At 44.9% G+C, this 13,431-nt stretch overlaps 1 protein-coding gene across 2 annotated transcripts in view; it reads left to right on the top strand.

Annotated features, from left to right (window-relative positions):
• FBXO34 (F-box protein 34) overlaps positions 1 to 6,148 on the top strand; it is a 79,973-nt gene extending 73,825 nt beyond the window's left edge. For both annotated transcript variants that reach the window (XM_007986751.3, XM_007986752.3), the window contains exon 2: positions 2,928 to 6,148. In XM_007986751.3, coding sequence (XP_007984942.3) covers positions 2,938 to 5,067 — 2,130 coding nt within the window. In that variant the 5' untranslated portion in view covers positions 2,928 to 2,937 and the 3' untranslated portion in view covers positions 5,068 to 6,148. The remainder of the gene's footprint in view (positions 1 to 2,927) is intronic.
• The last annotated feature ends 7,283 nt before the right edge of the window (positions 6,149 to 13,431 follow it).

Raw genomic sequence — 13,431 nt, forward strand, 5'->3', positions numbered from 1 at the left:
GCACATGATGGGGAAAGGCTAACCTCAGGCAACCTTCAACCAGTGAGGGATTGGAGCTGGTGCCTAAATGTCCTGCTTCTTTCAGGGGTCTCACAGGATCACCGCACTTTCCAGCAGTCACCTTGTGTGTCCTTATTGGCTATTTTCCTTCCCTCACATCTGTTCCCTGGGATCATCTCCTATTTTAATCTCGCTGAAATCTTGTACACAAAGTGTTAGTTGAGCTGACTTTAAAGCTCGAATGCAAATAAAAGCCTTCTGTAATTACATTAGTTTCTTTTTAATGTCCCTGTCAATAATAGCATCTAAAATAATACATGGGGGAAGAAGTCGAAGAGAACATATTGTGCAATGCAAAATGGCGCACATACTGCTAAAGTTTGAATTAAATTTGTTCATAGATACTGTGTAATGAGATCATTATGTGAGAATTTATTGGGTTTTTTGACACTTCCATTTCTTTCATTTAGGAATGGGGTTGAACGGATATGAAAACCCAGAAAATAGTTGGCACAGAGAGATAGCACTAGGTGTGCCTCTTTTATTCATTTATATGTCATCTGTTCTTGAATTCTGGGTGGCTGTATTTGTAAGACTATACAGTATAATAATAGAAAGCTATTAAAAATGTCACAGTGCAGAAAGGGGGAAGATCTCTACAGATGATTAGACTATAAATTGCCAAAGATCAGAATGACCTTGATAATATATATTTCAAAGGTTTTGTTTGGTTGTTTGGTTGGGTTTGTTTTTTTGTTGTTTTTGGAGACAGGGTCTTGCTGTATTGCCCAGGCTAGAGTATAGTGGCGTGATCATAGCTTACTGTAACCTTAAACTCCTGGGCTCAAGCAATCCTTCTGCCTCAGCCACCCCATTCGCTAAGACTACAGGCACGTGCCATCACACCTGGCTAATTAAAAACATTTTTTTCTTTAGATATGAGGTCTTGCTGTGTTGTCCAGGCTTTCCTAGTTGAAGCATACATCTTGGACAGCTCAGTATATTCATCCTCGTTTGCTCCGCATTTACTGAGTGCCTGCCGTATGGCTGCCTCTATGGTAACTGTTTTCAGATATCAGTTTTAATCACCAGGAATAAACTTGGTCCCAAACTCCTGGCCTCAAAGGGTCCTCCTACCTATGCCTCCCAAAGCACTGGGACTATAGGTGTGAGCCACCATGCCTGGCTCCTGTTTCAGGAGTATCTTTTAAAAAACACTTTTGTATGCTTTAAATGCAAAATTTCTCTTTATCTGGCTAGAAGATATCAGTATCCATAATTATTCTTTTATCTGAGACTAGAATGTAGGATTTAAAAGTTGAAGTGAAAGGTAAACTTGTTCTAGACGATCACTTTCATTCTTGGTGATTAAAACTAATAACCTGAAATCAGTTCCCACAGAGGCTGCCATATGGCTGGCACCCAGTAAATGTGGAGCAGAGGATGAATAAACTGAGCTCTCTGAGATGTATGTGTTCAGCTGCTGTCCCAGTGAGCAAGAGCAGGTGAAACTTCACGTGCTTAGACCTGTAGGTGCTGTTGCCTCACTCCCACCAAACTGGGACTGCAGATCTTTATTTTAGTTTCTAAGTTTATTTTGCAGGAGTCCAGGCATCCCTAGTAAATACTCTTTCCTCCGTCCAGGGTGTTTTGTGTATCTGTGTGCTATTTTATGTAAATCGTACATTGACCAGTTCATTAGGTTATCTAGTATTTCAACCCCTCAACCCCTCAGTTAACGTTTCAACTGAGGCCGAGAGAGGAAGTGACTTGCCCAAGGTAAAATCACCCTGTCTAGATAATCAGTGATGTGGCAGGGACTAGAACACTAGTCTCTGCAGTAATCATCTTTTTGTCTCATTTCTGAAATAGCTCCCATCTCTACCCCTGGCCAAGGACCAAAACAAGGCACCATCTTTCTGAACTAGTTCAAAATGGTTTTAGAATTAATAAGTACTGTAGGGTCTTTATTTAAGATGGTTACAGGAAATTTGACAGTTAAATGTTTCTACACATAGATTATTTAGAAAATCAAGACTAATAGATGGGCAAAGTACACAAGGAAACAAGTGAAAAATTATAAACATCTAAATATTCAGTATTCAGTGGTATGGGAATAGTTTAGGAAGCAATAATTTTCTTTTTTTTTTTTCTTTTTTTTTTTGAGACAAAGTCTCACTCTGTTGCCCAGGTTGGAGTGCAGTGGTGCGTGTGATCTTGGCTGCAGCCTCCCCCCCTGGGTTAAAGCAGTTCTTGTGCCTCAGCTTCTCGAGTATTTGGGATTACAGGCGCCCCGCCACGCCCGGCTAATTCTTGTACTTCTAGTAAAGACAGGGTTTTACCATGGTGGCCAGGCTGGCCTTGAACTCCTGGACCCAGGTGATACGCCTGCTTGTCCTCCCAGAGTGCTGGGATTACAGGCGTGAGCCACCATGCGTGGCCAGGAAGCAATAATTTTGATGGGCTATTTGCAACTAATAAAATGCTAATTGTGATGATCTAGAAAGAGTGTTTAAAAACCTAACAGGGATCATGGAGGAGTTCTTTTTATACTTTCCTTTCTTCTATGCCTAAAACTTAGGTGTCTTCAGGAAGTTCAGATTTTTTTTTAATTTAAAAGGTTAAGTTTACCAAATGTTAACTGATGTCAGTTTCTGAAGTTCTGCAGTCAAAACCGATTTATTTTCGGTAAAAAAAAAAAAAAAAAGAAAAAGTACTACACACCATATAAACTGGTTATATTTTGCTTTTTGTTATTCTTGATACGTGCAGTAAAAACTAGCTATCATGAGAGAGTTGGTAAAGATTTAGTGAACTGGTAGAAAATGTTGTTCTTAGTTGCTAGAACCATCTGAGCTTAAATTTAAAAACATTTTTTCTAAAAACAAAATTGGTTTCTGAATCAAATGTGTATTTCTTTCCTATAGGGGCTTTGTTATGCACCTAAAGCCATATTGGAAGCTCCAGAAGAAAGAGCACCCCCCGGAAGTCAGCAGGGAAACGCAGAGAACTCCTATGAACCACCAAAAGGCTGTAAATGATGAAACATGCAAAGCTAGCCACATAACACCAAGTGTCTTTCCTTCAGCCTGTCTTGGTAAAGCATCATCTCGAAAGCCGTTTGGGACCCTTTCTCCAAATGTTCTGTGCAGTATGAGTGGGAACAGTCCTGTAGAGAGCAGCTTGAATGTTAAAACCAAAAAGAATGCACCATCTGCAACGATCCACCAGGGCGAAGAAGAGGGACCACTTGATATCTGGGCTGTTGTGAAACCTGGAAATACCAAGGAAAAAATTGCATTCTTTGCAGCCCACCAGTGTAGTAACAGGATAGGATCTATGAAAATAAAAAGTTCCTGGGATATTGATGGGAGAGCTACTAAGAGAAGGAAAAAATCAGGGGATCTTAAAAAAGCCAAGGTACAGGTTGAAAGGATGAAGGAAGTTAACAGCAGGTGCTACCAACCTGAGCCTTTTGCATGTGGCATTGAGCACTGTTCTGTGCATTATGTGAGTGACAGTGGGGATGGAGTCTATGCCGGGAGGCCTCTGTCAGTTATACAGATGGTTGCCTTCTTGGAGCAAAGAGCCAGTGCTCTGCTAGCTAGCTGTTCAAAAAACTGCACAAACTCACCTGCCATTGTGAGGTTTTCTGGCCAATCCAGAGGTGTGCCCGCAGCCACCGAGTCCTGTTCTGCCCCAGGAGCTTGTGAAGAAAGGGGAAATCTTGAGGTTGGTGAACCACAGAGCGAACCAGTCCGTGTCCTCGACATGGTAGCCAAGTTGGAGTCTGAGTGCCTGAAGCGGCAGGGCCAGCGTGAGCCTGGGAGCCTCTCAAGGAATAACAGCTTTCGTCGAAATGTGGGCAGAGTTTTGCTTGCAAATAGCACTCAGGCTGATGAAGGCAAAACAAAGAAAGGCGCCTTGGAGGCACTCGACACTCAGGTGAATCCTGTGGGGTCTGTATCTGTGGATTGTGGCCCCTCAAGAGCGGATCATTGTTCTCCTAAAGAGGACCAGGCCTGGGACAGTGCTTCTCAGGACTGCCCCCCATTGCCAGCAGGAGTGAGTTTCCACATAGACAGTGCAGAGTTAGAGCTGGGTTCACAAACTGCCATGAAAAACAGCAACAGGTATGATGTGGAAATGACAGATGAACTTGTTGGGTTACCTTTTTCTTCTCATACCTATTCCCAAGCCTCTGAATTGCCCACAGATGCTGTTGATTGTATGAGCAGAGAGCTTGTGTCGCTTACTAGCCACAATCCTGATCAAAGAAGAAAAGAATCTTTGTGCATTAGTATCACTGTGTCCAAGGTAGAGAAAGACCAGCCTTCCAGTTTAAACTCCTGTGAAGACCCACTTCCAGGGATGTTGTTTTTTTTGCCACCTGGTCAGCACTTGTCAGACTGTTCCCAGTTGAATGAAAGCACAACAAGAGAGGCTTCAGAGGCCAGCCAGCTTGAAGATGCTGCTGGGGGTGACAGTGCATCTGAGGAAAAAAGTGGGTCTGCTGAGCCATTTGTACCGCCAGCCTCTTCTGTGGAAAGTACATTACCAGTGCTTGAGGCATCCAGTTGGAAGAAGCAGGTGTCGCATGACTTCCTGGAGACCAGATTTAAAATCCAGCAGCTTTTGGAGCCTCAGCAGTACATGGCTTTTCTGCCCCACCACATTATGGTAAAAATCTTCAGGTTACTTCCCACCAAGAGTTTAGTGGCCCTTAAATGTACCTGCTGCTATTTCAAGTTTATCATTGAGTACTACAATATCAGGCCAGCAGATTCTCGCTGGGTTCGAGATCCACGCTACAGAGAAGATCCTTGCAAACAGTGCAAGAAAAAGTATGTGAAAGGGGATGTGTCCCTGTGCCGATGGCACCCCAAGCCCTATTGCCAGGCATTGCCCTATGGGCCAGGGTATTGGATGTGCTGCCACCGGTCTCAGAAAGGATTCCCTGGCTGTAAGCTGGGGCTTCATGACAATCACTGGGTTCCTGCCTGCCACAGCTTTAATCGGGCAATCCATAAGAAAGCAAAAGGGACGGAAGCTGAAGAGGAATACTAAAGTCCATGTGAGAGGCAGCGAAAGGACCGATTTTTAAAACTGCAAAAACACCTAGATACACCATTCAAATGAGCGTAGCCCCCTGAGTCATCACTTTAGAAGAATCTGTACTTTATCAGGACCGCATTGCTCAGGCATAAACTCTAAATTTACGAGCCGTACAAAAAAATTGGTCTTGTTGTTTATAGTGGCATCTCACATTTGAACCCAGGTGGTATCCCACAGTTTGTTTCAGTTGCCTGTGAATAACTCTGCCTGTTTTCCTAAATCAAACCCATCCTCCAAGGATGAAGACTCACCACCATCCAGGACATTCAGAAGAGTTCACTGCAGACACTCTGCAGGTAGTCTTCAAAAAGGGGTTTGAGAAATGTTTTGAGCACTGGCACCATCTTTGAAATAAGTGAATAGTGTCCTGTGAAAAGAATAGCAGGACTTTTAGATGAAAAGTATTCTTAAAAAGAAAAGTCAGGCACCCCACCTTAGACCTCGTATGCTTGATCCTGTGAGATTGATGTTTGTGGCTGGAGATGGATTTCATGCCCTGTGGTGTTTACAGTGTATATAATGGTTGTGTTTTCATAGGGCTGTGAAAGTGCACATTAAATCTGAGCGCCTTTACCTTTAGATGAGTGCTTTGGCCCCTCTGTAAATAGCACGATTAAAATCCAGTTGTATATAATGGACAGCTAACTGAACAACATAATCACAATGCAGCTAGGATAGTGTTGCGGCTATAATTGTGTGTGTGTTTTTTAATTGTCTAGTCTTAAATTTGTACATCCTGTATAAAATATGAATGTTTCCCAAATAAACTATGAATGTTTCCTGTATAATATATGAATGTTTCTGGGAAGAAACTCTAAATAGTTGAAAGGCTAACCTGCTCAAAGGATACCAAATAATGGTTTAACTGGACAACCTGAAAATTAGCATAGAAAACAATCCTTCATTATATTTTAGTGATCCACAACATTGAGAGAATATTATATAGTTAGCTCATAACATTCTTGTCTACTTTATCCTGTCTGGTTACAAAATTTTTTTAAAACGTCAATAAAAACATGCATCTTAAATGGAACCCAAGCTTTGCGAAGATTTTTTCTGTTTTGATGCAATGTTGAAGAAGGTTCTTGTAAATTGAATCATAAGAATTCTTTTTAATTATTTTGAATTGTTGGAGATAAGGTGTTTTTTTCTGTCAGAGAAGAGGCCATCTTCACTTAACATTGAAGTTTAAATTTTTGCAACCCTTCAGTTCTTCCGTTGTTGTCTGTTCACAACCACTGTATTTCCTGTTCGGGTGACGTATTATCTAGGAGATTCTTACAGCTTATCTAGGTGTCGTCATTTGGGAGTCACTAAGGATCTATTCAGGCCTGTAGCTTTGTAGTGCCTGGTGGGGTTGGGAGGTGTTGGGCCCCAGAAAGCTGCTGTGGGTGGAAGATCTAAAAACTAGGCTGGCTTGAAATCGAGTACCCACCAAAAAGCCTTGTGACCAGTGTCAGCTGCAGGCTGTGGAGAAGGATGGTATGTGGTTGTAGGGGAGGCTCTGTGCTGGGCTGATGTGCTTGGTGACATGGTAGGCTGCAGCCTCCAGGCTCATCAGATTTGTCTGTGACATGGGATCAAGAGGAGGCTGAGAATAGCTTTTCCTTCAAGAGTGTTTTTCCTCGTGACTCACCCAGGTGAGACATATTGGAAAATGCTTTTAAATCCTAGTTGTTCCCTTGACTGAGGTTTCCAGTGTTTGTCCTACTGCCCTTATATTTGCTCTAAACTGGCCATCTCAGTAGCGCCTTCTTAATTGGTTTGTTATGATTCGTAATTAGGATTAAAGGAGATGAACATAAAGGACCTAGACTACAACTTGCCTTAAGTGTCAGCTATGGCTGACATTGACTATGGCTCTACATTGGCCCAACGTGGACACTGGATAAACAACTCTCTTGGTTGGTTTTCACAAGTCGGTCACTCTTGATCTGGTTTTCATGTGGAATACAAAGCTGTGACTGCGTGAGGGGTTAAAGTGATCAAGAGCGGAGGGCACAGTAAGTATGTCCCAGCCCCAGTTGGCATGCAGTACTTGGGTCCCTCAGAAATTGCCAATCATCTGTTTTGAACTTTGTGGCAGGACCTGGTTCCCAGTGCTGTCCGCATGAAAGGTGGAGGATTAGCAGGTGGCATCAGAGGATACCCCCTCCCAGGGCTTCATTTCTAGACAAGTATAGCTTTCTCCTTAGGTGAAAGACGCTGTTCTTCAGGGCCCTCTAGTGCCAAGCTGGTGAAAACAGCCCACTTTTAAAATGTCTGGCAGTGCCGCACTACCTGCTTTCCTGCATTGCTCTAGGATCACAGAATTCAAGAAAGGAAATGACATGTGTCAGTGTGGGCACCAGCACCTTAGCCTGTCCCCACTGCATCCCTGCCCCCACCAAAAAAGGGAAAACCTCCCCCCTCAGCTTTTCTTCAGGGACTCAATACACCTGGCTTATTTTTTTTTTCTCTCCTACTTCATACTTGAAGCCCTCACTTGATCATTTGAAGCAAAAACCAGAACCATGGAAACTAGAGGAGTCAGGGAGCTGCTCCCTCTTGTCCCTGGAGTGGTTCACCTCTCCCCTGCCCAGTGGATGGTCCAGAGCCAAGGAAGGAGTAAATTGAAAGCTAAGGAAGGGCCAAGGTAAGATTAACATTTGCTTTTTTAGGCTCTCTCAAATGACTCCAGGTTAAAACAGCCATACGAGAGGACTGTTCAAACCCTAAGCACATTGGTGGCTCTGTGCTTGGGAGATACCTCTTTTGGAACCCAACCCTATGCCCCTGCTTGGCTGGGTGCCTTTCAGCGCCCTCTGCACATCTGCCACCATATGCCCTTCTTTTCTGTCACTGTATCTTTGGCCCTCCCCATCTGTAGGTTCTGCATCGCAGGTTCAACCAACCTCAGATTTAAAATGCTCAGAAAAAAATACTGTGTCTGTAGTGAACATACACACTTTTTTTCTTGTCATTATTCCCTAAACAATACAAGCATAACAACTGTTTACATTAGGTATTATGAGCAATCTAGAGGTGATTTAAAGTAAATGGGAAGCTATGCGTGGGTTATATGCAAATACTAAGCCATTTTCCATGAGGGACTAGCATCTGCAGATATACCGAGGGACCACTGTGGAGCTTGCCCACCCACTGCACTCAGAGGGCCTTGCCCACAGTGCCTCACACAACACACCCTGTAAAATGCGTGCATTCTTCTCAAGTGACCATTTGAATATGAGGGGTGCTTCCAGGACCTGACTGCTCTGGGCCATACCATAATTTTCTGTTTAGTATGAGAAACCTGACAGGTAGGTAAAAGGGGTCTTGGAGGACCTTGTCCTCTGGCCACAGCTGGTCTCATGGGAGCTTCCTTGGCGGGAACTCCCACTGCAGCTATGTGGGGTTTGCTCAGTACTTCTCATTGTGCATCTGGTGTAACCTCAGCTCTTAGCACCAGTAGCTCCCGTAGCAGCAGGCTCTGAGCCGGTGGTTATGTTATGACCTAGAGGTTCCCTTCCTGGGCTTTGTCCAATCACCGCTTCTAACTTGGACTTGTCAGTACCTCCGTGCCGACCTTTTTGGACCAGCTTGGGACACTACTTTTATGTGAGTGTTCCCAGGTGTTTTCCATAGCTCCATTCTTTCTTCACTCAGCAGACTGGCTGGCTGTCCTCCTCTGTCTACAGCCTGATTCAAAAACATGAAATTAGCCTGCACTGCGAGCCCTTCTTTTCTGTACACCACCGACTAAACCAATGAGAGCTGATGTTATCTAGCTGTATGTCAGGTATGCTTCATTTAAATGCATTCTCTACTGTGCAGTGTCTGGCACTTGGGGAATCTGATTGTGGGGTTGGTTTGTTTTGAGATGGAGTGGTGGCACGATCTCAGCTTGCTGCAACCTCAGCCTTCCGGGTTCAAGCGATTCTTCTGCCTCAGCCTCCTGAGTAGCTGGGACTACAGGCATGCGCCACTACGCGCAGCTAAATTTTTTTTGTATTTTTAGTAGAGATGGGGTTTCACCATATTGGCCAGGCTGGTCTTGAACTCCTGACCTTGTGATCCACCCACCTCAGCCACTTTGCCTCCCAAAGTGCTGGGATTACAGGCATGAGCCACTGCGCCCAGCTGTTTCTGGGTTTTTGAGACAGGGTCTCTCTCACTCAGACTGGAGTGCAGTGGCATGATCTCGACTCACTGCAGCCTCTACCTCTTGGGCTCAAGTGATCTTCTTGCCTCAGTCTTCCAAGCAGCTGCAACTACAGCTGCATGTCACTATGCCTGGCTAATTTTTGTGTTTTTTTTTTTTTTTTTTTTTGTGGAGACGGAGTTTTGCCGTGTTGCCCAGGCTGGGAATCAGATGGCTTTTTTCCTCATTTTTCCTCAAATAAGCTAGTATTTTAATCTTTGTGAGCTGGTCAAGGTACCTGTGTGGGAGATGTGCAGTCTCAACTGACATACATGTCATTCCTGCCTATCATTTGTGGCCATAGCTGATGTTTGCACAACCTCATGGGAAGAGCAAACTTTGGTGGTTATAAACCCTTGGGTAACATCCAGTGCATTTATACCAAACTGATGTAAGGAAAAGCACAGTAAGTAGCTTCACCATTCTAGGTGGTTGCTTTGACCTTACAGTTTTAGGGGAGCAGAGCCAGTGTCGAGGAAGAACTGAAATGGAAGCAGAGATGGCAGTCCCTTATGTGGCAGCAGCCCATGTAAGAGGTGATGTTCCTCTATCTGAAAAGCAGAACAAAACATTTTACCCTTTCTCCCAGAGGCCCCGTCATCCAAGTGTCCTTCAGTGAGCAGAGAACAGGCCTCAGAACAAACTCCTTTTGGGACCCCCGTCTCGTTCTTTTTGAATTAAGGTGGATTTTTCCTTCACATACTGGTACTGAAGTCACAGATCTGTTTATTAAGAAGTATGAAGGGCTCGGCATGGTGGCTTATGCCTGTAATCCCAGCACTTTGGGAGGCTGAGGTGGAAAAATAATTAAGCTCAGACCAGGCTGGGTAGCAAAGTGAGACCCTGTCATTGTACAAAAAATAGCAGGGCATGGTAGGTGGCACACACCTGTAGCCCTTGCTATTCAGGAGGCTGACACAGGAGGACAGCTTGAGCCTAGGAAGTCGAGGCTGCAGTGAGCCATGATCGCATCAGTGCACTGCAGCTTGGGTGACCCTGTCTCAAAAAATATGAAGATGTTGATAAAGTTCTTAAAAAACTAAAATCAAAATCAATTAGTTAAATAAAAAATAAATTAATTGCTAAACATGAGTAAAATGGAAAGCAAGGTTGTATTTAATTGTATCTGTTCCCTCTCCATTGTGAGGTTAATCTGTTTGCATAACTTGAGTGTTTGCAGTCTGGTTCAAGGGTAGGGTTGGAGCCAGGCCTGGCCCACCCAGCCTTCCCTGTTCTGGGACCAAACTGTTGGCCTTCACTCTGCCCTTCCTCACCAATCCTCCCCTATACAGACAACCCAGCATGATTCTGCTGCAGGGTGTGTGGCCTGTTTTGAGCAATTCCCTTTCTATACCAGCCCTTATTTTCTCTCCTAAGCAGAGATGACTTGGCTGCCCCAGTGTCTAAGCTGGGACCTCTCATGTGAACTTTTCCTTTTCCATGGCCAGTAGTCTTGGCTTTAGGCCCCTCAGATTTCTAAGTCTGCTCTGTGCAGGGTCTTGAAAGGAAACTGCTGCACACTTGAAGTGAGTAAATTCAAGGATTTATTATAAGGGTGTAGATACAGGGACAAGCCTCCCCAGTATTTGCAGGGCCCATGGCAAGAACACAGAGAGCCCTCCCTTAGCACATCCCCTCCAGCATCCTCCCACCCTCTTACTGAGCCATGCCTCAGTCACTTCTCAGGCTGAAGGGATCTGTCTGGAGGACAAAGCTGTGGAAGGGCTGGAGGTCCTGAGGTTCTGGGAGCCTAGGTAATGGTGTGTAAGGGGAACAAAGGTTCTGGGACAGTGTCTGCCCCCTTGATCCTTCAAACTCCTTGCCCATGAAGAGGCGCAGGGCAGGAATGCCAAAGGATTGGCCCTCCTAATGTGCAGGAGCCAGTGCAGAGGCCCCAGCTGCCTGGTTGGGGATCGTATTGGGCAGGGTAGTGGCTGCACATTAGAATCAACTGTGGGGCTTTTAAAATCCTCAATGCTTAGGGCACACCCTAGACGTATTAAATCAACCAGTGGGGGTGGGAGCTCCTGGGTGATTCCAGGTGCAGGTGGGGTTGAGAACTACTGATACGTATAATAGAACCACAGGGTGAGTGTGGTTGGGATGATGGTTCCCAGGTCTGGTGGAAGGAGGAGGGTGGTTGCTGGGATGGGAAGGAGGGAAGAAGGAAAACACATGGCAGGGAAGGAGCCAGGGAATGAACACCTTGAGCCTCAAAGGGCCTGGAGCCTGCCGATGCAGCACTCCCAGCACAGTATGTCTCGCAGTGAGCAGAATGAAGGGGAGGGAATGGACCTGGAGGGGCAAGTGAACCAGAAACAGCCTTCTGTGGAACATCTCAAGCAGGGAGAGAGTCACTATTTTATGTCAGAACAAGCCTCCCCCCAGCTTTTCTTTAGCTCCCCAAAGGCCAGTGCAAAATTTCCTTCTCCGTGCCTGTGGAAGAAGGAAATCTATTTCCTAAAACTTGATGATCCCTAGGAGGCCCTAGATGCACACCTGGGAAGCTGTTCACTAGGCTCTAGATAAAATTCCTTCTATCCAACAGTTCCAGACCACTGCAATAAAGCAAGTCATGAATTTTTTGTGCATATACAAGTTGTGTTTATGTGATACTGTACTAAGTGTGCAATAGCATTATGTCTAAAACACAATGTACATACTTTAAGGAATGCTTTATTGCTTAAAGCATGCTAACCATCAGCTCTGAGTCATTATCTTTTTGCTGGTGGATGGTTTGCTTCAACATTGATAGCTGACAACTGATCAGGGTTGGTGGCTGCAGAAGGTTGGGGTAGCTATGGCAATTTCTTAAGACAACAGTGAAGTTGCTGTATCAATTGACTCTTCCTTTCACGAAAGAGTTCTCTGTAGCATGTGATGCTGTTTGATAGTATTTTATCCGTAGTATAACTTACTTCAAAATCTCAAACCTCTCTGTTATTTCAACAATGTTTGTAGCATCTTTATCTGGAGTAGATTTCATCTGTTTCTGCCAGTAATCCCAGCACTTTGGGAGGCCAAGGCTGGAGGGCTGCTTGAGCCCAGGAGTCCAAGACCAGGCTGGGCAACATAGGGAGACCTTGACCCTACAAAAAAAAAAAAAAAAAAAAAAAAGCATGGTAGTGTATGCCAATAGTCCCAGCTACTTGAGGTGCTGAGGTGAGAGGATCACTTGAGCCCAGGACGTCGAGGCTGCAGTGAGCCGTGATCATGCTGCTGTGATCCAGCCTGGATGAGAGTGAGGAAAACAATTTTTTTTTTTTTTTTTTGAGACGGAGTCTTGCTCTGTCACCCAGGCTGGAATGCAGTGGTGCGATCTCGGCTCACTGTAACCTCTACCTCCAGGTTCAAGAGATTCTCTTACCTCAGCCTCCCAAGTAGCTGGGACTACAGGTACGTGCTACCACACCCAGCTAATTTTTGTATTTTTAGTAGAGACGGGGTTTCACCATGTTGGCCAGGGTAGTCTCAAACTCCTGACCTCAGGTGATCTGCCTGCCTTGGCCTCCCAAAGTGCTGGGATTACAGGCGTGAGCCACCACGCCTGGCCAAAAGAAATACTTTCTTTTGCTCATCCATAAGAAGCAACTCCTTATCCATTCAAGTTTTATTATGAGATTGCAGCATTTCAGTCACATCTTCAGGCTCCACTTTTTATTTTGCTAGTTTTCACGACATCTCCAGCTACTTCCTCCATGGGTCTCGAACCCCTCAAAGTCATCCATGAGGATTGGAATCAACTTAAAAACCCTGGGTTTTTTTTTGTTTTTTTCACTCTATTTTTTGTCTTTTTTTTTTTTTGAGACAGAATCTTGCTCTGTCACCCAGGCTGGAGTGCAGTGGCGCAATCTCAGCTCACTGTAAGCTCCACCTCCCAGGTTCACGCCATTCTCCTACCTCAGCCTCCCGAGTAGCTGGGACTACAGGTGCCCGCCACCATGCCCGGCTAATTTTTTTGTATTTTTAGTAGAGACGAGGTTTCACTGTGTTAGCCAGGATGGTCTCAATCTCCTGACCTCATGATCCGCCTGCCTTGGCCTCCCAAAGTGCTGGGATTACAGGCTTGAGCCACCGCACCTGGCCTATTTCACACAAGATGTTTATTTTAAACAACCAGAGGCTAGACTTGAAGG

The sequence above is a fragment of the Chlorocebus sabaeus genome, chromosome 24, assembly GCF_047675955.1.
Source record: "Chlorocebus sabaeus isolate Y175 chromosome 24, mChlSab1.0.hap1, whole genome shotgun sequence".
Lineage (NCBI taxonomy): Eukaryota > Metazoa > Chordata > Mammalia > Primates > Cercopithecidae > Chlorocebus > Chlorocebus sabaeus.